This window comes from Alexandromys fortis, unplaced genomic scaffold (assembly GCF_014885135.2).
Source record: "Alexandromys fortis isolate MF-2015 unplaced genomic scaffold, M_Fortis_MF-2015_v1.1 scaffold_240, whole genome shotgun sequence".
In the NCBI taxonomy this organism is placed as follows: Eukaryota; Metazoa; Chordata; class Mammalia; order Rodentia; family Cricetidae; genus Alexandromys; species Alexandromys fortis.
Genome location: NW_026068133.1, coordinates 1,699,673 through 1,721,236, shown reverse-complemented (window position 1 = coordinate 1,721,236; position 21,564 = coordinate 1,699,673). Strand labels below are relative to the sequence as shown.

Sequence of the window (21,564 nt, the reverse complement as noted above, 5' to 3'; positions counted from 1 at the left end):
GCGCACTCTCAGCTCCCACCCTGCAGGCGCCCCGCGCTCGTAATGTAACGGCAGCAGGGTGCAGGCGCCGCCAGCACTAGCTACCCTTCCTCTCACAGATCCACACACTTTCAAGACATGGGCGAGCCACCGCCCAACCCCTATCCCTCGTCCCAAAGCCGGAGGGCTTCTCAAGCTTCAGAGAGGGCACGCAGTCGAGATTCCTCGCAGCCTCTGGTGTCCATCCCTGAGGATGGGGTGCCCAGACCTACACAGCGGGGCAGTCGGGGCAGTCGGAGCAGTCAGGGCAGCCAGGACCAGCAGTCAACTAGCGTGCCGCAGTGGTCACAGAGGTCCAGCCTGACACCAGAAAACCAGGGCGAGGAAGGCACAGAGTATAACCGGTCCATGAGCTTAAGTTACCCACCAGGCTTTCCATTGGAGTTCTCGCCACAGGGTTACCTGGATGAGAACAGAACGATGCAGCAGTTTCCTCAGGGCGAGGGCCTCTTAGAACAACTAGATACCGACTTCCAGGACCCGGGTGCCGGCCTCCTGAGCCACTTCAACATGTTCCCACGAGAGGACCAGCCGTTCGACCAGACCATGCAGCACGGGCCATACCTGAGGGACGACCCCACTCTCCATGTAGGGCGTTCTGACCTGGGCTTCATGCCCTTCGTCGGAGAGGTGCCTGACCCCCAGCCCCGTGAGCTGGCAGTGCAGAACGCCAAGGCCTACCTGCTGCAGACCAGCGTGAACTGCAACCTCAGCCTGTGAGAGGAGGTTGGGGGTGGAGAAGGTGGACAGCAGGCTGGGAAGGGCCCTAGCCAAGACTGCCTTGGGTGTGGGGTCTCTGTGAACCTGTAACCTAGCAGAGAATTGAGGAAGGAGTAGCAACAGTCTCAGTGCCTGCACACCCCACTCCTAGCATCTAGCTGCAGAGGTTCACACAGCCACTAAGCCTGTTTCGATATGAGACTGAACAGGAGAGGTTGAGTTGCTTATCTAAAATCACACAGCCAAGAAGTGGTAGAGCCAGCATTGTCGAACAAGGCCTCCGGCTCACAGAGCTCTCTTCTTGTCTCCTAACTTGCCTGTCTGAGGAGGGTGGTTATCTGTCACTGAGCTGCAGACATGGTCCCCTCCCTCTCCCATTAGTTATGTTATAGAAAATGAAATATTAATATTGAACACAGCATGGTCGATGAGAAGGGCTTAAGTGGCAACACGGAGGGACCAGGGGGTAGCACCTTGCACAGAACAAGAGGAAGAGTGGTCCAGAGATGGGGAGGGCACAGCCAGGTCTTTGAAGGGTGCGGCTATGTCTGGGACCACCGTGGAGGGCTGGCTAAAGCACACAGCCCATTCCATCCCCCCTGTGCTAGGAACCTGTTGTGGCTCCTGCCCACGCACAATTTCCACTCATTACTTAGTTGTCTCTACCTCAGGCCCCAGATCCAGTCCAAATTAACCTGTATGTGTTTTGCCATCACGTTTGCAGTCTTGAGAGCTTCAAGTTTTCTTCCTGAAATGCCCTGGCCAGTCTCACTTCTTCTTTTTCCAAGGTTTCATTTTTATCTGTTTAACTGTGTGTGTGTGTGAGTGTGTGTGTGTGTGTTCACATGCTGCCTTTGGAGACTAGAAGAGGGCATTGCATCCCCTGGAACTGGAATTTGTAGGCTGTTGTGGGCTGCCTGACATAGGTGTTCGCAACCAAACTCCGGTTCTCTGAAAGTGCAATATGAACTCTAAACCACAGAATTGTCTGTCCAGCCTTTTCGAGATTTTTAAAATATTAATTTAGGGACTGGAGAGATGGCTCAGAGGTTAAGATCACTGGCGGCTCTTCTGGAGGTCCTGAGTTCAATTCCCAGCACCCACATGGTGGCTCACAGCCATCTACAATGAGATCTGGTGCCATCTTATAGCGTGCAGGCATACAAGCAGGCAGAACACTGTATACATAGTCAAAAAATCTTTAACAACATTTGTTACTCTTGCAGAGGACCCAGGTTGGGTTCCCAGCACCCAGAAGGCAGCTCAGCTCCAGGGAATCCAGCACCTTATAACCTCTGCAAGTGTCAGGCATGCATGTGGTGTACATGCATACAGGCAAAACAGTTGTGCATATAGAGATACAGTAAAATCTAAATCTAAAAAAATATTTAGTGTATGAGTATTTTGCCTATATCACATACATTCAGTGCCTTTCAAAAGAGATCATTGGATTCTCTGAAACTGGATGGTTGTGAGCTGCCTTGTGGGTGCTAAGAACAGAACCAGGTCCTCTGCAAGGGCAGCCTGTGCTCTTAACTACCAGGCCATCCCTCCAGCCCCTCTAAGATACTTCTGTTATTTATTTTACACTATTAGAGCTTGAACCCAGGGCATCCTGCAAGCTGGACAAGCACCTGACCACTGGGCTGCCCAGTCAACCTCCTCTCTTGCCTTCCCAGCATCAGCATGGCCCTCCCCACACTAGAGACTCTTCAGACTGGTTTGCAGGCAGCAGAAAGGCTTGTGTAAATGCTTTGGGATGATACAGCCTGGCTTCAAAGGGTGCTGAGCCGTGACCTCAGATTTCCTAAGCATTAGTTCCCTTATCTGGAGGAGTGTGTGTGTGTGTGTGTGTGTGTGTGTGACTGTTGCAAGAATTCAATAATGCCCTCGAATGCTCAGCATGTTGCCTAGACTGAGTGGGTGGAAGCCACCATGAGCCTATTATTACTCTGGCTTCTCTGTTCTCAATCTTCCCTTATGCTGTTCTGGCTAAACTTCCATCTTTTCCAGTATGCCAAGCACACCCCCTCCCCAGGATCTTCCTGCAATCCCAGGCATTGTCCATAAGCCTAAACAATTTTGCTTCTTCTATTGTAATCCATGTTCTATCTTACTCCCTTTAAATAAATAGAATTAGCTAAATTCTATTTTAATCCCCTTCCCTTTTTGCACCTTATTGCCTTGGCTATGGCCACTTAAACAATATTAAATAGAAGTCATGAAGTCAGGTTTCTTCTTTAAGGCCATCGTGGGCTACATTGTGCGACCTTGCTACAGAAAAGTTGGGGAGGGAGGGCTTAGTACCTCATCCTGGCTATATTTACCCATCAGAATGTCAGTCCCATCAGGGCAGGGACATTTTCTGTCCTCCTGTGTCCCTAGCAGTAGACAAAGGAACAGGTACAAAACAGCAAGCTCAGTGCACTGAGTGAGTGGTATCCCTCACCTCCCGCTCCTCCTGGGAAGCAGGTATGAGCACCTGGTGAACCTACTGACCAAGATCCTGAACCAGCGGCCCGAGGACCCCTTGTCCATCCTGGAGCATCTGAACCGCAACACGCAGTGGGAATGGTTCCACCCCAAGCTGGACACTCTGCGGGATGACCCTGAGATGCAGCCCACCTATGAGATGGCCGAGAAGCAAAAGGCCCTGTTCCTCAGGGGTGGAGGAGAAGGCGAACAGGAAATGGAAGAGGAGGTGGTGAGTGAGTTGGAGTGGAGAGGTGGGAGGGGAGAGTGGCCAGGGGGCCTCTGCCACTGTCTGTGCTTAAAGTGTCAACAGAAGTGACTACTGTGCCTGCGGAGGGGGTCAGAGGGCCTTGAGTGCCACCCAAAGCAGCATCTGGAGCACCACACAAGGTTTAGGAGCAGGCGACAAGCCCTTGGCCCTGCCTCCTGGAAGCTACCCCTTCCCTTTCATATGAAGGAACCGGAATAACCCCTTGTCTCTCCCTCCACAGACTTTTCCTACTGCCTCTGAGTCTCTCAGAATCCATTCCTTCCTTGCCTCCTGCCTCAGTTTCCCCATTTATTATTTAAGGCCTGCTAAGAACTCTTCCACCTAACAACCCAAGATTATTCTACCATCCTCAAAGTATTTAAGGCCACAGTTCCGGAACTGAGTGATGCATATAATTTGGGTGAGGGGCTGGGAGCATGGCTCAGTTGGTTGAGGGTTTGCCCGGCCCCACAAAGCCCAGGGTTCCTCCCCAGTGCTGCATAAACTGGGTTTGGTAGCACACACCTGTAATCCTACCTCTTGGGAGGTAGTGCAGAAGGAGCAGGAGTTCAAGGTCCTCCTCAGCCACGTGGGGAATTCCAGGGCAGCCAGCCTGGGATACATAAGACCCTGTTTAGTTTTTGTTTGGTTTTGTTTAAAAACAGTAGAAATGCCTAGTAGGAGAGCTGAGACGAGAGGGTTGTGAGTTGAGGCTAACACTGGCTGCCCAGAAGGGTTTCAAGTCTTCTAGGACTCAGAGTGAGATAATATCTTAACGATGATTTTTAAAAATTGAGTGAAAGGGCTGGTGAGATGACTCCGTGGGTGAAGGTGTTTGCCACCGAGTGTGACACCTAAGTATGATCCCCAGGACCCACCCACTTGGTGGGAGGAGAGAGCAAACTTCTTTAAGTTGCCCTCTGATTTATATACAAACAAGAAAATACATTTTTAAAGGTCTAACCAGGGCCTGGAGAGATGTCTTAGCAGCTAAGAGTACCGGCTGCTCTTCTAAGAGGATGTATGAATGTATATTTGTTTTTTCAAGACAAGGTTTCTCTGTGTAGCTTTGGACCCTGTCCTGGAACTCACTCTGTTGACAGAGGCCTGTCTCTACCTCCTGAGCTGGGAGTAAAGGCATGCACCACCACCGCCTGGCTGAGGACCTGTATTTGTTTCCCAGCACCTGCATGGCAGCTCACGGCCATCTGGTCAATCAGCCTGGGATACATGAGACCCTGTTTTGAAGAAAAAATTGGATGGCAAAGTTCCAGGGGATCTGATGCCCTCTTCTGACCTCCGAGAGCATCAAGTACACACGTGGTATATAGATATACATGTAGGCAAAATACTCATACACAGAAAAAAAAATTTAAATCTTATTTTTTAAAAGGATTATTTTTTAAGGAATACCCACTACATGTACTTTTCCCCTAAGCTCCAGATCCCAGGAGGCCCTGCCTCAAAAGAGCAACCCCTGGCTGGGGGGGGAGGGGGGAGAGAGTCTAAATATACCCTTAGTTCACTGGACCCTCCAAGTCCCACCCTATTGAACGTAATGCATGGACCGACTCTAGAAGGCCGAGACCCATCTCCTTAGAGCTGGGAACAGTCATTTTATTTATATTTATTATTTTTGCAGGGTTGGGAGGTAAGGTTTTGACAAAGGGTCTGATATGTTCCCTGGCTTTGAACTTGCTAGGTAGTTATGGATAACACTGAATATCTGATCCTCCTGCCTCTACCTCTTGAGGGCTAGGATGACAGTCATGTGCTTCCCGGGTTTATGCTGTCCCCATGCACGGTAGGCTATTGTGGAATATTCCTTGTCACTGTGACTGGTTTCATAAAAAGCTAGACGGCCAATAGCTATGCAGAATTTTCAGGGCAGAGAGAATTCTGGGAAGAAGGCAGAGTTGTGAGGAGATGCGGAGGAAGCATGATATGTAGGAGCCACGCGGCAGCATGCAGATTATGGAAATGGGCTGATTTAAGTTATAGAAGTGTTAGGGACAGCCTAAGCTATCGGCTGAGCTTTTGTAATTAATGAGTCTCCGTGTCACGATCAATGTGTTCCCAATCCTGGAGTTCAGCATCTAGAGAGAAAAACTGTAGGCGTCTGTGGTGAGACAGAGCCACGTTTCAGCAGTTATATTTCTTTTCCCATCTGGGCTGGGGCAGGTTCCTCTTTCTCTCATTTTGTGTGTCTCTCGTATGGTTGGCTAGCTGTAATTCCCAAGGGCATCAACGTGATGGTCCATCCTTCTCCATTGCCCGGAACTGTCTCCTACACTGCTTCACAGCACAGGAACTCCAGTGTGTTTCCAGATACCCCTTGCTGTGCCTTCCCGAGGCTGGGGAAGGAGGATTAGCATTATTACCTATACTGTGGAGCCAGCAATGGGTCCCTTAAGGAGAGCTCACCTTTTGTTTTGATTTGTTTAGGTTTTCCGGGACAGGGTTTCTCTGTGTAGCCCTGGCTGTCTTGGAACTTACTGTGTAGACCAGGCTGGCCTCAAACTCAGAGATCTGCCTGCCTTTGCCTACAGAGTGCTGGGATTAAAGGTGTGAGCCGTCACTGTCCAGATAAGAGATCTCATCTTAAATCTCCCCTCAAAAATCCAATCTGAGGGTGTAGCTGGTTGCTCGAACAGTTACCTAGACTCCTCTAGTGAGGGGTTAGGGTGTAGCTCAGTGGTGGAAACGTTGCCCAATATATAAAAGGCTATGGGTTTGATGCTTAGCTGTAAAAACAATCTATGGGAACATAGCTCAGTGGTGGCGTGCTTAGCTAGGATGTATGAAGGCCTGGGCTCATGGCCCAGAGCCACATTGACTGGTTGTGCTGGGACACACCTATATTCCATGCACTTAGGACATAGCGCCAGTAGGTTAGAAGCTCAAGTCCATTCTTGGCTACATGGATGACTTTAAAGGTAATGTGGGTACAAGAGACCTTGTCTCTCTACAATAAAACAGAATGTGGTCACAAATGGCAAATGGGATTTTCCCAACAGCAGAAACAGGATGAGAGAAAGGAGAACCGAGATTTTTGTCTTTCCAGCAAGTCAAGGCTCACCATGGAATAAAGCGTGTTCACCTGTCCTCTGAGTGTCCGACCAGCCTGCGCGGAGACAGCCACACCAGAAGACGATCTCTAAGGACCAGATACTGGTTTTTCTCTCCATCCAACCACACCAAGCGGATCAGAGTCAATCTAATATGGTAGCGCATGCCTTTAATTGAACCACTCAGAAGGCAGAAGCAGGTGGATATCTGAGTTCAAAACTAGCCTGGTGTACATAGGGAATTTCAGGACAGCAAGACATATTCTCCCTCTGTCAAAGAGTTGACTCTGTCATTTGAAGTACTGGTCCACACTTGTTTCCATCAACAGTGGCCAGAAGGGCCAGGCAACACTAATACCTGTTGGCTGTACTGGGACAGTACACCATTTTTACAGAGATGCAGGCTTCTAAAAAAGGCAATATGCAGCCAGGTTGGCGGTGATGGCGCACACCTTTAATCCCAGCAAGCAGGTGAATCTCTGAGTTCAAGGCCAGCCAGGTCTACTGAGCACCGAGCGAGTTCCAGGACAGCCAGGGCTACAGAGAGAAACCCTAACTCAAAAAAAAGGGGGGTGTGTATCTAAACACACTTTTGGATAAACAGTGGGTCATTCAAGAAGTCAGAAAGGAAATGAAAATATCCCTAGAGGCAAATGAAGAGTCGCGTCCTACCTGAAGCCCTGGTGCACAAAGCACTCTAAAGAGAAAAGCTACTAGCGATAAGCACGCGTGTAAAAGAAGCTGGGAGATATCGAATAAACAACCCAATGATGCACCCAAGGGTCTCAAAACACAGTGGTCAAGTCCAAACACAGTAGACAGCTCTGAAGAGGATCCAGCCAAAGAGTCGGCTCTTTGAAAAAGAGATACACAAGCCCTTAGCTAATCTGACAGAACAAAGAGGGAGAAGATGCAATTAATAAAACTAGAGACTGAAAGGGTTATGACTGACCCCAGTGAAAGAGAACTTCACTAAAAACTACCATGAAGATTTAACTTTGAAAAGCTGGGTAAGTCAGGAAAAAAAGGAAGGATTTCTAAATGTATATCCTTCACTAAAATTAAGTCTTGAAGATGTGTGCTTGTGTGTGTGTGTGTGTGTGTGTGTGTGTGTAAAATCTTTTTTTGTTTTGTTTTGTTTTTCAAGACAGGGTTTCTCTGTGGCTTTGGAGCCTGTCCTGGAACTAGCTCTTGTAAACCAGGCTGGTCTCGAACTCACAGAGATCCACCTGCCTCTGCCTCCTGAGTGCTGGAATTAAAGGCATGCGCCACCACTGCCCGGCATAAAACCTTTTTATTAATTAATTAATTAGGTTTTTTTGAGACAGGGTTTCTTTGTGTAACAGCCCTGGCTGTCCTGGAACTATCTCTTCTAGACCAGGCTGGCCTCGAACTTGTTCATTTATTTTTATTTCATGTACATTGGTGTTTTACCTTCAGAAGTGGTAGAACTGGAGTTACAGACAGTTGTGAGCTGCTGCCATGTGGGTGGTGGGAATTGAACCCAGGTCCTCTGGAAGAATAGCCAGTGTGCTCTTAACAGCTGAGCCATCTCTCCAGCTGTGTGTGTATGTGTGTGTGCGCGCGCGCGCTTGTGCGCGCGTGTGTATGTGTGTGTGTGAGAGAGAGAGAGACAGACAGACAGACGGGGGGGAGGGGGTCTTAAGCAGACCTATTACTGAAGCTGTTAGGAAAACCCAGGATCAGGCGGGGTCACTGCTGAATTCTACCAAACCTCCAAGGAAGACCTCATGTCAATTCTTCTTAACCTGATCCATAAAATAGAAAGTGAAGGAAAACTCTACAAAAAACAACTACAGACCTATTTCCTTGATGTGAATATTCTTTTTGTTGGTGTTGTTTTGTTTTTTTCAAAAACAGGGTTGCCCTGTGTGGCCCTGGCTATCCTAGAACTCTGTAGACCAGGCTGACCTCAATCTCAGAGATCTACCTGCCTCTGCCTCCCGAGTGCTGGGATTAAAGGCCTGTGCCACCACCGTCTGGCAATGTGAACCTACTTAACAAAATGTTTGCAAACCCAGTTCAGGAACACATGAAGAAGATCATACATTATGACCAGGTGAGCGTCATCCCGGAAAGGCGAGGTCAGCCCGACACACATAAATCCATAATCGTGACATACTCTAGGACCGAAGCCACACATGATTACTTCAGTCAGCTCTGAAAAGGCATTTGACAAGGTTCAACATGCCTTCATGATACAGGTTCTGGAGTGTTAGGAAAAGATGGAGTAGTCCTCAAAAATAAAAGAGCTACAATCAATTACATTAGATGGAAACAAATGAGAACATTTCCTCTAAAATCAGGAGCCACACAAAAATGGCCATTCTCCCCTCTGATTGAATATACTGCTCACAGTCATTGCTACAGCAATCAGCCAGGACAGTACACAGGGGCATAAAAATAGGAAGGGCAAAGGCAAACTATCTCTGCTTGCAGATGACATGATTCTTTACTTAGAGTCCCTACTGAGTCGGCTAGAAAATTTTTGGCCCTAATAAACACAGTAAAGTTTCAGGATACAATGTATCTGTGGTGACAGGCAGTGGACAGGCGAGCCTTAGTGACAGGCAGTGTTGCAGTGAGCATTCAAACACGTGGGCATTTCTGGCTGACACAGGAATGACACCCGTCAGCTCAGGCCAGGGGCGCTGCAAGATGGCTTCTGGGAAGACGGCTGCAGTAACAGACACTGTGGCCAGCAGTGCCCTTGTTCTTCTGCAGAACATGTCTTGAGGGTTTTGGGGTGGGGGACAGGTGACGATGGTGCTGATTGTGTCGAGTGCCGGCTGGGTCCTGACTTCAGCCTTGGGTTTTAGTCATTCCATGAAGATTGCTGGGAACAGGGACTTTCTAGTTACATTTTAATTCATTATGTATTAGTTGTGTTTGTGGAGGTCAGAGGATGGCTTTCGGAGTTGATTCTCTCCTTCCACCACCTGGGTCGTGGGACTTGAACTCAGGATGTCAGGTTTTTCCACTTTTACCCACTAAAGCATCTCACTAGCCCAGCTGGGAACATCTAATTAGTTCAATCAACTGTTGTTGACTTTGCAATATTTGATTACATCACATCCATACATCCATCCATTCTACTTTATCAATAGCTAGAAAAAAAAAAAAGCCAGGCAGCAGTGGCGCAGGCCTTTAATCCTAGCACTTGGGGACAGAGGCAGGCAGATCTCTGAGTTCAAGGCCACCCTGGCCTACAGAGGGAGTTCTAGGGCAGCCAGGGCTACACAGAGAAACCCTGCCTCAAGAAACAAAAGGAATAAATAAATAAACCACAAACAATAGCCTCATTTATATTAACTACCTTCATACCACTGTTAGAAATTAAAAAAATATTCCATGCAAAATAATCCCCCAAATTAAGTATTGAGGAATATATCTAAAGACGTGAAAGACTTCAACAACCCAGATGACAAGATATTGAAAGAAGAAATCACAGAAAATACTAGAAAATTACATAGAAAACACTAGATGACAGAGCATTCCATGTTCTTGGGTAGGCATTATTATTACTGTGAAAATGTCTGTCCACTAAAATTAATAAACAAAATACAATTCCTTTCAAAATCTCCATGCAAAACTTTATAGATTTAGGGGGGGAAACGCATAATTCGTGTAAAGTCAGGCATGGTGGCTCATGCCTTTAGTCCCAGCACTCAGGAAGCAGAAATGGGTGAATCCCTGAGTGTGAAGCCAGTCTGGTCTACAGAGAGAGTTCCAGGCCAGTCAGGGCTACACAGAGAAAAACAAAACAGGTGGACTTGGAATATGCAATATCGTGAGGCCACAGTCTCAGTAAACAAACCATATATTTGCCCTCATGTAGGGAGTACAGCAGTTATGTATACAATGTATGGATAGATGGATAGAGTGTAACAGGGGAAAGAACAAGGGGCGCTGGCTGTAGGGATGAGGAGGAGCCGAGTGCAGGCAATGAACGCGAGTCATGAGCAAGGACGTAACCACGTCTCTACTAATGCTGTCATGGGGTTTTGGTTTTGGTGGGAGATAATACACAAAATAGACACTGAAAGTCTAATAATATTTAATGTGAAGCATCCATTTTGAATGCCAATTCCTTTTTTAAAAAGATTATTTATTTTGTATACAGTGTTCTGCCTGCAGGCCAGAAGAGGGCACCAGATCTCATTACAAATGGTTGTGAGCCACCATGTGGGTGCTGGGAATTGAACTCAGGACCTCTGGAAGAACAACCAGTGCTCTTAACCTCTGAGCCATCTCTCCAGCCCCTTGAATGCCAATTCTAATTGCATAAGAATGAGGAAAGAAGGGGCTGGAGAGATGGCTCAGAGGTTAAGAGCACTGACTTCACTTCCAGAGGTTCTGAGTTTAATTCCCAGTAACCACATGGTGGCTCACAACCATCTATAATGAGATCTGGCTCTCTCTTCTGGCTTGCAGGCATATATACAAACAGAACACTGTATACATAATAAATAAATATTTAAAAAAAAAGAATAAGGAAAGAAAAAAAAGGATTGAAAAATGGGACGGACGCACACACAGACACGCACACACACAGAGACACACGCAGACACACGCACAGATGCACACACACACAGAGGCACACAGACACACACATGCAGGCACACACGCAGACACGCACATGTACACACACAGAGACACACACACAGAGACACACGCAGACACACGCACAGATGCACACACACAGAGACACGCACACACAGACCCACACATAGACGCACACACACACACACAGACGCACTCACAGACGCCACGTGAACCTGCAGGCAGAGACTCCAGAGATGAGCAGCCACCAGCCAGCGGTCCCGAGCAGCTGTTTCCCAGCATCTTTGGCTTAGCTCAGGGCACCACTGGCTATTTCCATTTCACTAGACTGAGGAACGCTGAGCTTTGTGGCCTGTGGCCCCTCTGCTGAGCAGGTGACAGGCATTCCTCAGAGAAAGGCAAGAGCCACATGCCACAAACACACATTTTACTTCTTCCAGATTTCTGTTTCCATCCCCTCCGCACCCCCTCCTTCCCCGGGGTTCCTGTCAAGCATTGCTTTTCAGGCCCTCTCTCCCTCCCTCCCTCCCTCCCGCCCGCCCGCCCTTTATTCTCCACCCCATCCCATGGTCGTGAACCAAGAACACAGTGGAAAGATAGGCAGTGAAGACTGCTTTGGGTTGTAAGTAACGGACACCACGACTAATAGTGGCTTTGTGTTTTACACAGTCTTGATATGCACCCCTGGCTGGCTGGAACTCGCTCTATAGACCAGACTGGCCTCGAACTCACAGAGATTCATCAGCCTCTCCCTTCCAAGGGAGTTTAAAGGTGTGTGCTACCGAGCCTGGCAACAGTGATTCTTTAGTCCAGTAGAACAAAAAGGCCAGGGTGGTAGGGCAATCCAGCTGTGTGCCGAGGGCCAAGTCCACCTTTCACCCCATCGCTATTAGGGCATAGAGTATGATGACCCAGGCATTTGCTGCCTGTTGGTACCCAACAGTCAGGACAAATAGAAAAGGATTTTCTCCTGGTGTGCTTTTTTTTTTTTTTTTTTGCCTCAAGGGACACCCTTCCTGAGGACAATCCCCCAAACTGGTGGCTTCAGTCCAAGTTTCTTAGCTCTGGATGAGTCGGGCTGCCAGGCTGGCTCAGATCTTTCTGCTGAGGCTGCAGCCCCGAGTACCATCCCTGGGACCCAGGCTATGGGCAAGAGAATCACACTCTAAAGCCTTCAGCTTTCCATCCTCTCTCCCATCCCCTCTCCCATCCCTGTGTGCAGAACGACAGCCCGGTGCCCAACATCATGGAGACGGCCTTCTACTTCGAGCAGGCAGGCGTGGGGCTGAGCTCCGACGAAAGCTTCCGGATCTTCCTGGCCCTGAGGCAGCTGGTGGAGCAGCAACCCATCCACACGTGCCGCTTCTGGGGCAAGATCCTGGGACTGAGCCGCAGCTACCTGGTGGCAGAGGTGGAGTTCCGCGAAGGCGAGGAAGAAGGCGAGGAGGAGGAGGTGGAGGAGATGATGGAGGGCGGAGAGGTCATGGAGGCACACGGTGAGGAGGAGGGCGAGGAGGATGAGGAGAAGGTGGTAGATGCAGTGCCCAAGCCGCAGTGGAAGCCGCCGCCAGTCATCCCCAAGGAGGAGAGCCGCACAGGCGCCAACAAGTACCTGTACTTCGTGTGCAACGAGCCAGGCCGCCCGTGGACGCGCCTGCCACACGTGACGCCAGCGCAGATCGTCAGTGCGCGCAAGATCAAGAAGTTCTTCACCGGCTTCCTGGACACCCCGGTCATCAGCTACCCGCCCTTCCCGGGCAATGAGGCCAACTACCTGCGTGCTCAGATTGCGCGCATCTCAGCAGCCACGCACATCAGCCCGCTGGGCTTCTACCAGTTCGGCGAGGAGGAGGGAGATGAGGAGGAGGAGGGCGGCGCAGGGCGTGACTCATTCGAGGAGAACCCCGACTTTGAGGGCATCCCGGTGCTGGAGCTTGTGGACTCCATGGCCAACTGGGTACATCACACACAGCACATCCTGCCGCAGGTGAGGACAGAGTGCCCAACCAGGACACACCCCAATCCAGCCCTGTATCTGTGTGATAAAAGCATGATGCTGGTCGTTGTCTGTCCGTCCGTCCGTCCATCCATCCATCCATCCATCCATCCATCCATCCATCCATCCATCCATCATTATACTCACCCAATCATCTGTCCATACACTCACTCATCTACCCAGACATCCAACCTCGGTTCCATACACCTACCCATTCATCCATCTACCCATCCATTGATCTATCCACCCATCCTTCTCCCTTGAATCCACCTGTCCATCCATCCATCCATCCATCCATCCATCCATCCATCCATCCATCCATCCATCCATCCAATGATCTGTTCATCCATCCGTCTACTTGTCCATCAACCAAACCTTCCACCCAGCTACCCACTCTTCCAACCACAAATCCGTTCACCCACCACTCCATTCACAAATCTATCTGTCCATCCACTAGTCTGTCAACTGTCTGTCTATCCATCTAGACAGATGGGGGACAGGTGACGATGGTGCTGATTGTGTCGAGTGCCGGCTGGGTCCTGACTTCAGCCTTGGGTTTTAGTCATTCCATGAAGATTGCTGGGAACAGGGACTTTCTAGTTACATTTTAATTCATTATGTATTAGTTGTGTTTGTGGAGGCCAGAGGATGGCTTTCGGAGTTGATTCTCTCCTTCCACCACCTGGGTCGTGGGAACTGAACTCAGGAAATCAGGTTTTTCCATAGACACTTTACCTCACTGGCCCAGCTGGGAACATCTAATTAATTCAATCAACTGTTGTTGACTTTGCAATAACTCCCCTTTTTTCTTTCCTTCCTTTCTTTCTCTCTCTCTTTCTTTCTCTCTTTCTTTCTTTTTTGGTTTTTCGAGACAGGGTTTCTCTGTGGTTTTGGAGCCTGTCCTGGAACTAGCTCTGTAGACCAGGCTGGTCTCGAACTCACAGAGATCCGCCTGCCTCTGCCTCCCGAGTGCTGGGATTAAAGGCGTGCGCCACCACTGTGGGGGTTCAGGGGTGGAGCCTACTGCTTTATACAGTCCAGGACCAGTAGCCCAGGGTTGACACTGCTCACGGTGAGCTAGGCCTCCCCACATCAGTCATTAATCAAGAGCATGCCCCACAGACTTGCTTGCAGGCCAATCTGATGGAGGCCTTTTTTCAGCTGAGCTTCCTTCCTGGATAACTTTAGCTCTTATCAAGTTGACAAACACACACACACACACACACACACACACACACAGCAGCAGCAAACCAGTACTACAGGCATAAACTACCATACTGTCTTCAAAGAACTCCTTCTGAAAGCCAGGTGTGGGTGCACACCTTTAGTCCCAGCACTCGGGAGGCAGAGGCAGGTGGATCTCTGAGAGTTTGAGGCCAGCCTGGTCTACAGAGCTAGTTCCAGGACAGGTACTGCCCCTGTTTCACAGATGAGGAAATGGGAGGTAGAGCTATGCTGTGTGCCTGCCTGGGCTTATTATTCAAAAAACAGTCACTGGGACTGGAGACATGGCTCGGGGGTTAAGAGCACTGACTCTTCCAAAGTACCCAGGTTCGATTCCCAGCACTCAACATGGCAGCTCAGAACTGTCTGTAACTCCAAGATCTGACACTCTCACACGGATATAGATGCTGGTAAAATACCAATGCACATAAAAGAAAATAAATATTTAAAAAAACTAAAAGCAGTCATTGATCAGAGGGAGTTCAAGGTCACAGAACAACAGGGCCTGAAGTAGTGGTTTTTCATCCCAGCACTCGAGAGTCAGAGGCAGGCGGATCTCTATGAGTTTGAGGCCAGCCTGGTCTACAGAGCGAGGTCCAGGGCAGCCAGGGCTACACAGAAAATCTGCTGGAAAAACAACAACAAGAAAAAAAAAAGAAAGCAAGAAAACAACAAAATCAAAACAAAGCTGGGCGTGTAGCTCAGAAGAATGCTGGCCTGATCTCTCTCTCTCTCTCTCTCTCTCTCTCTCTCTCTCTCACACACACACACAGAACAGGAGTGTTCATTGGCTTGACTGAGCTCAGTGTCCATCCAATGAGGGACGCACAAGTGCATTGCCACTGCAGAACGACAGCAGCCCCAGGAATACTGAGGTCTCATTTCTCAGCAGTATGTCCAGCATCCTGGGGCTCACTGGGAACAGGACCAGTGTTCTAGGGACCTGTCTAGCCCTCCACCTTTTCCCACAGTAGGCTAAGCTCTGTCGGAGGGTGCCGTCTGACTTTGCCACTGCACCCCCAGGGCCGCTGTACATGGGTGAACCCAATGCAGAAGACAGAGGAGGAGGAGGAGCTAGGGGAGGAGGAAGAGAAGGCGGACGAAGGGATGGAGGAGGTGGAGCAGGAGGTCGGTCCTCCGCTTCTGACTCCTCTCTCAGAAGATGCAGGTAAGTCCTTCCTTTGGGGCAGGTGCAGTGGTGGCCCAGAAGGGGTTGATGGGATTCAAACACTGATGTCACCCACCTTCTGGGCCTCAGTTCAGTGGGCATCAGGCCAGGCTTTGGGAGCACAAGTCCATCATCCCAGCCTTAGGCCGGCAGAGTGGAAGACTCATGAGACTTCCCCAGCTACTTCTTGTGGCTAAGCCTCATCAGGCACGTGACGACAGCGACCATGGCCTCTAGACAGAATCTCTTCCCTGGTTGTCTCTCTTTCTGGAGGGCTGTCACAGCAAAGGCCATCTGAGGCAGGTCTTGTTCTGTAGCCCAGGCTAACCTTGAACTCTAAGCAATCATCTTTGTGTCCTCAGTGCTAGGATTCTCAGCATGTGCCCCTATGCCTAGCTGGGAGACGGTCTTTTGAGCCCCAACCAGGCTCGGGGAAGAGAGAGTTTAGGAGCCTCCCCTAAGGGAGGCAGCCAGGAGTGGGATTTTGCATTCATGGCAGGAATTCTCTAAGTCTGAGAGCTCTTGGGGGGAAGAGGGAGGCCGAGGTCCTGTGGCGCGAGCCCCAGTGCCCTAGTTCAAAGCCATACACCCTGTAAGAGAATGCTTGGGAGTTGTTGCTAGGGACATGGCTACCAGACCTCACCACTACCCAGCAAGGGAGGTGACGTGAGAGTTCTCGTTCCCTTCACTAAAATAGAGACAGGTGAAGTGTCTTCCTAGAGAGGCCAGAGCTGGGCTTCAGTGTGATTTGTGGCTCCTGCCTGGTTCCCTTTTCTTCATCCATGCGGTAAGTAAGGCATGGCTTGGGGGCCCCTGACCCCACTGTCCTTTTTCTTCTCACAACAGAGATCATGCACCTGTCGCCCTGGACCACCCGCGTCTCCTGCAGCCTCAGCCCGCAGTACTCGGTGGCCGTTGTGCGCTCCAACCTCTGGCCAGGGGCCTATGCCTACGCCGTTGGCAAGTACGATTTAGCCTTGACCCAGGGGTCTGCCTATGATACAGACATATTACCTACCAGCCAGACAGTGGTGGCGCACGCCTTTAATCCCAGAACTCAGGAGCCAGAGGAAGGGGCATCTTTGTGAGTTTGAGGCCAGCTGGTCTAGAGAGCTAGTTCCAGGACATCCAGGGCTATAGAGAGAGACCCCATCTCAAAAAAATGTATATTGATAATCTCTGATCGCCCCCACTTTCACTCTTTTTACCTTTAGATGGGCTCTAAATCCCTACATCAGTTCACTAGCCTCCCAGTCCCACTACAGCCTTCAGAGACCCTGACTGCGATTCCAGATATGTCCACCAGAGGGCAGAGCTCTTCTGCTCTGATCTCTGAATGTGCTCTATATTGCTGAATTCTGGGCTTAGTTCTGATGGAGTTTCAAGGACAACTGATGCTTTTAGTCATATTCTTGTAGATTATTTTTGTAAAATATTTATTTTTTATTATGTATACAATATTCTGTCTGTGTGTATGTCTGCAGGCCAGAAGAGGGCACCAGACCTCTTTACAGATGGTTTTGAGCCACCATGTGGTTGCTGGGAATTGAACTCAGAACCTCTGGAAGAGCGGGCAATGCTCTTAACCACTGAGCCATCTCTCCAGCCCCTAGATTATTATTTTTTGTCCAGAATCTGAGACTAGAATTTTTCTAACCCTCTTATTCCAGCCACACATTAATTTTTAAAAATCTCTCTGAAAGTCAGACTGAGTTCTCCTGGCCCTACATCCTCATGCACGTTTACCTCCCCACCCTCCCTCCCATCCATTCGTCATCAGCTCGTCCATCTGTGCATCCTTCAGTTCGGTAATTCGCCCATCTAGCTTTTGTCTTTTTATAAAAGAGCATTCTAGACAAAGTTACATACGTTATTTACATGTATGTGTGTGCTTGTGTGAGTTTATGTATGCCACAGCCATGCAGGTGTCTTTGGAGGCCAGAAGAGGGCACTGGGCATCCAGGAACTGGAGTTGTAGGTGGTTATGAGCCTCCTGATGTGGGTGCAGGAAACCAGTGAGCACTCTTAGCAGCCGGGTCATCACACCAGCCCAAAAAGAGACTTTATTTTGCTTCATGTGGGACTTCTTTTCTTTCCCTTTCTTTTCTTTTCTTTTTGAGACATGAGCTCACCATGTAGACCTGGCTGGTCTAGAACTCACTAGGTAGACCAGACTGTCCTCAAACTCAGAGTGATCCTCCTGCCTCTTCCTCTGGAGTGCTGAGATTAAAGATGTGCATGACAACAAGTGCCTAAGACTCTTCAAATAAATCAACTGTGTGTGCACATGCATGAACAGCGTCATGCACGTGTAGGTCAGAAGGCACAGGAGTGGGTGCTAGCTTTCCACCTTGTTGTAGCGGTCTCTCTGTCGTTTCTGTGCTGTGCAGTGTATCCCAGGCTAGCTCCCTGAGCTTCCAGACAATGCTTCTCTGGTCTCTGCACCCCATCCCACACCATGTGTGCTGAGTTACAATTGTGCTGCCAACTCTGACCTCTTATGTGGGTCCCAGGGTCAGATTCAGCTGGCCCAGCTTGTGCGGCTGTCTCTCTCTAGCCCTAAAAGAACCGTATTCTTGTTGACACATGGTTTCATTATGCTGCTCTGGCTGGCCTTGAGCTCCCAATCCTCCTGCCTGCATGTCTGGAGTACTGGGATTGCAGGCATGTCATCAAACTTGGCTCTATGAGAAACTCTTTTTTTTTTAAATTTATTTATTATGTATATAGTATTCTGGGCACCAGATCTAATTATAGATGGGTGTGAGCCATCATGTGGTTGCTGGGAATTGAACTCAGGACCTTCAGAACAGCAGTCAGTTCTTTTAACCTCTGAGCCATCTCTCCAGCCCTATGAGAAACTCTTGAACATCACTATTTAGCAGCTGCCTGCAGGACCCCAGGCCCTTATTGGAAAGACAGCCACGGATCATACATGGGAGCTGGTAGCAGAAATCCAGTCATGTACGACGACATCCTACCATCCACGCACTCCCTGCCCCATGCAGTTGTATGACGTTCCACACTCCATGCCAGCAAGTACCCTGTTATGAACTAGATAAGCTCCTAATTGGGTGTCTTGAGTCCTTGTGGCTTCTGGAGAGAAAGCGACCTCAATCTACAATCCACAGGGAAAGAAAGAAGTACCGTTAGAGACAGGCAGGGGTAGTCTAGACCAGGCTTATGATCGGAATGAGTAGGACTCACTGAGAATCTGGCGAAGATGAAAAGTCTACTTCAAATGTCTAGAAAAGAGCCTGGGTTTCAGGGTATTGTGACGCTGGGATTGAAGCCAGGGTTTTGGCCTCTTCTAGGCAAGGGACCTGCTATTGAGCCACACTCTGGGCCCTCACTGGGGGATGTAGTTAGGGCTCTATGTCTGAGCCACACCCCAGCCCCTCACTCAGGTATTCTAGGCAGGGGCTCTACTGACTGCTGAGCCATGCCCTCAGGCCTCATTTTGCTCTTTAAAAACAGATCTATTTTTCATGTGCACTGGTTTTTGCCTGTATGTATGTCTGCACACGGGAGTCAGATTCCCTGGAACTGGAGTTACAGACTGTTGTGTATTGCCATGTGGGTGCTGGGAATTGCACCTGGGTCCTCTAAAAGAGCATATAGCGCTCTTAACTGCTTGAGCCATCTCTCTGGTCTGCAGCTAGTGCTCTGAACTGATGAGTCATCTCTCCGGCTATTCCCCCCTCTTTCTATGTAGCCCTGGCTGTCCTGGAACTCACTCTGTAGACAAGGCTGACCTCAAATTCACAGAGATCCACCTGCCTCTGCCTCTCCAGTGCTGGGGTTAGAGGTGTGGGCCACCACCACCCAGCTTCTATTTTTCATTCCTTATTTCATAACATGTCTTCAGAATCTGGAATATGTTTTTCACTAAAATGAATCTCAGTTTGGATATGAAGTTTTCATCAGAAAGGCTTGCTGGGCTGGTGGCCCAGGATCATGATTCCAGTAAGCTCAGATAATCAGGATGCCAAGACAGGAGGAAGACGAGATATTCCAAGGCCAGCTTTAGCTGCAGAGGGGGCGTAAGGCCAGGCTGAGCAACCTAGAATGTATTTCAAGATAAAAATGAGCCAAGGCTACATACATCTCAGTGGTAGAGCCCCTGCCTAGAATCCCCCAGTGAGGGGCTGGGGTGTGACTCAGTGATAGAGCCCCTGCCTAGAATACCCCAGTGAGGGGCTGAGGTGTGATTCAGTGGTAGAGCCCCTGCCTAGAATCCCCCAGTGAGGGGCTGGGGGCGTTCGTGTTCAACAGTTAAGTGCCTTCCTAGCTGGCAGGAGATCCTGGCTTCAACCTCCTGTGCCACTAGGAGAAATAAATTAACCTTAACCAGGCTACTGATACATCTCTGTTATCCAAGCAGCAAGGAGGCTGAGGCAGGAGTTTCTAGTTTATGGCCAGTTCAGGATACATGGTGACATACTCCCATAAAGAGAAAAAAGAAGTAAAAGTGGATTCATGTACCCAAGTTGTTCCAGGACTCTTTGGAGGTTTTCCAATAACCAAATTAAGTATCAGTTTTATTTTTAAAATTGAAATTAAATAAAATTAAATCAAAGCCACTCCACCCAAAAACAGCAGAACACACATTCTTCTCCAGTGTCCACGGAAACACTCCAAGACAGAGTGTGAACTGAATCTTCAAACAAGGCTCAGTTAAATGTAAGGCGATTGCCATCATACAAGATGTGCTCAGTGACTCCCTGAGAAGGCAGTGAGAAAGCAGTAAAGGAGGCAGAGGGGGATGCTGATGACATGAGACCAGGAACCAACGACTCAGAAGTGATTAGTGATGGAAGAAGACCGCAAAGGTGGAGGAGACGGCTTAGTGGGTAATTGCTGCCCAAGCCAGTCAGGGGCTGGGGGGTGGCTCGGTGGTAGAGTCCCTGCCTAGAATCCCCCAGTGAGGGGCTGAGGATCAATGGAGCCCTGGAATTTACTAGTGAAGTCAGCCTAGCAGAATCGGACTCCAGACCTGGTGAAGAGACTCTGCCTCAAAATATCAGTGAAGTGAAGTAGTGATGCCCTTTTTAAAGCCCACACTCAGAAGGCATATCTGCACCAGTCTGAGACCAGCCTTGTCTATATACATGTGTTACATAGGGAGACCCTGTCTTCATAGTTAAGAGCATGTACTGCTCTTGCAGAAGACCCCTCTGAGTTCAGTTTCTCAGCACTCATATTTGGAGCTTCACAGCCACCTGCCACTACGACTCCAGGAATCTGATGCCCTCTTCTGGCCTCTGCAGACACTGCACTCATGTGCATAAACTCACACCAATAGACAGACAGACAAACAGGCAGACACACACACACACACACACACTATTCTCCAGTCCCCTTGCTACTTTAGATCTGGTGAACACCTAACAGGTGCTCAGTAAACCCTTTGTGGGATAGAGTGACGGTGAATCTCCATGTGCACCTTTCATCTGCCCACTGGCAACTCTGTGGTGATGCTGCGCCGTACTTAGTCCCACCCCACCCCCCAAGAGAATGTTTCCCTGTTTTCTCTAGGAAGTTTGAGAACATCTACATTGGCTGGGGCCACAAGTACAGCCCTGAGAACTTCAACCCATCCCTGCCAGCTCCGATTCAGCAAGAGTACCCCAGCGGCCCTGAGATTATGGAGATGAGTGACCCCACGGTGGAGGAGGAGCAGGCCCTGAAGGCTGCACAGGAGCAGGCCCTGGCAGCAGCGGAGGAAGAGGAGGAGGATGAGGAGGAGGAGGAGGATGAAGACCTGGAGGACTGAGGTCACCAAGCTCTGTCCCATAGCTTTTGCCCTTATTTGTACTTACAGATTGTATTTTTCCTGTTGCTTTTTGTTTCCTGCCCTTGCAGGACATGGGTAGGAAAGCGCCCAGTGCTCCAAATAAAACCCCGCACAGCACAAATGCTAAGCTTCACGTTCATTTGTCATAGGAGTGGACTCAGTCATTCCTTTTCCTTGTTTGTTCGTGCTTATTTATTTCTTTGCTTTTGGTTTCTCAAGACAGGGTTTTCTGTAGCTCTGGCTGTC

General features: G+C 49.2%; 1 protein-coding gene across 2 annotated transcripts; it reads left to right on the top strand.

The window, feature by feature from the left end:
- Nucleotides 1-117: 117 nt before the first annotated feature.
- On the top strand, nucleotides 118-21,297 carry Rsph6a (radial spoke head 6 homolog A). 2 transcript variants are annotated; one of them, XM_050126356.1, is made up of 6 exons: nucleotides 118-755; nucleotides 3,232-3,463; nucleotides 12,356-13,120; nucleotides 15,377-15,521; nucleotides 16,368-16,485; nucleotides 21,060-21,297. In XM_050126356.1, exons 1-6 carry the CDS (start codon nucleotides 118-120, stop codon nucleotides 21,295-21,297), a joined length of 2,136 nt encoding a protein of 711 aa, XP_049982313.1. The 2 variants fall into 2 exon arrangements, with proteins under 2 accessions (XP_049982313.1, XP_049982314.1); XM_050126357.1 differs by lacking the exon at nucleotides 12,356-13,120.
- Nucleotides 21,298-21,564: the final 267 nt, after the last annotated feature.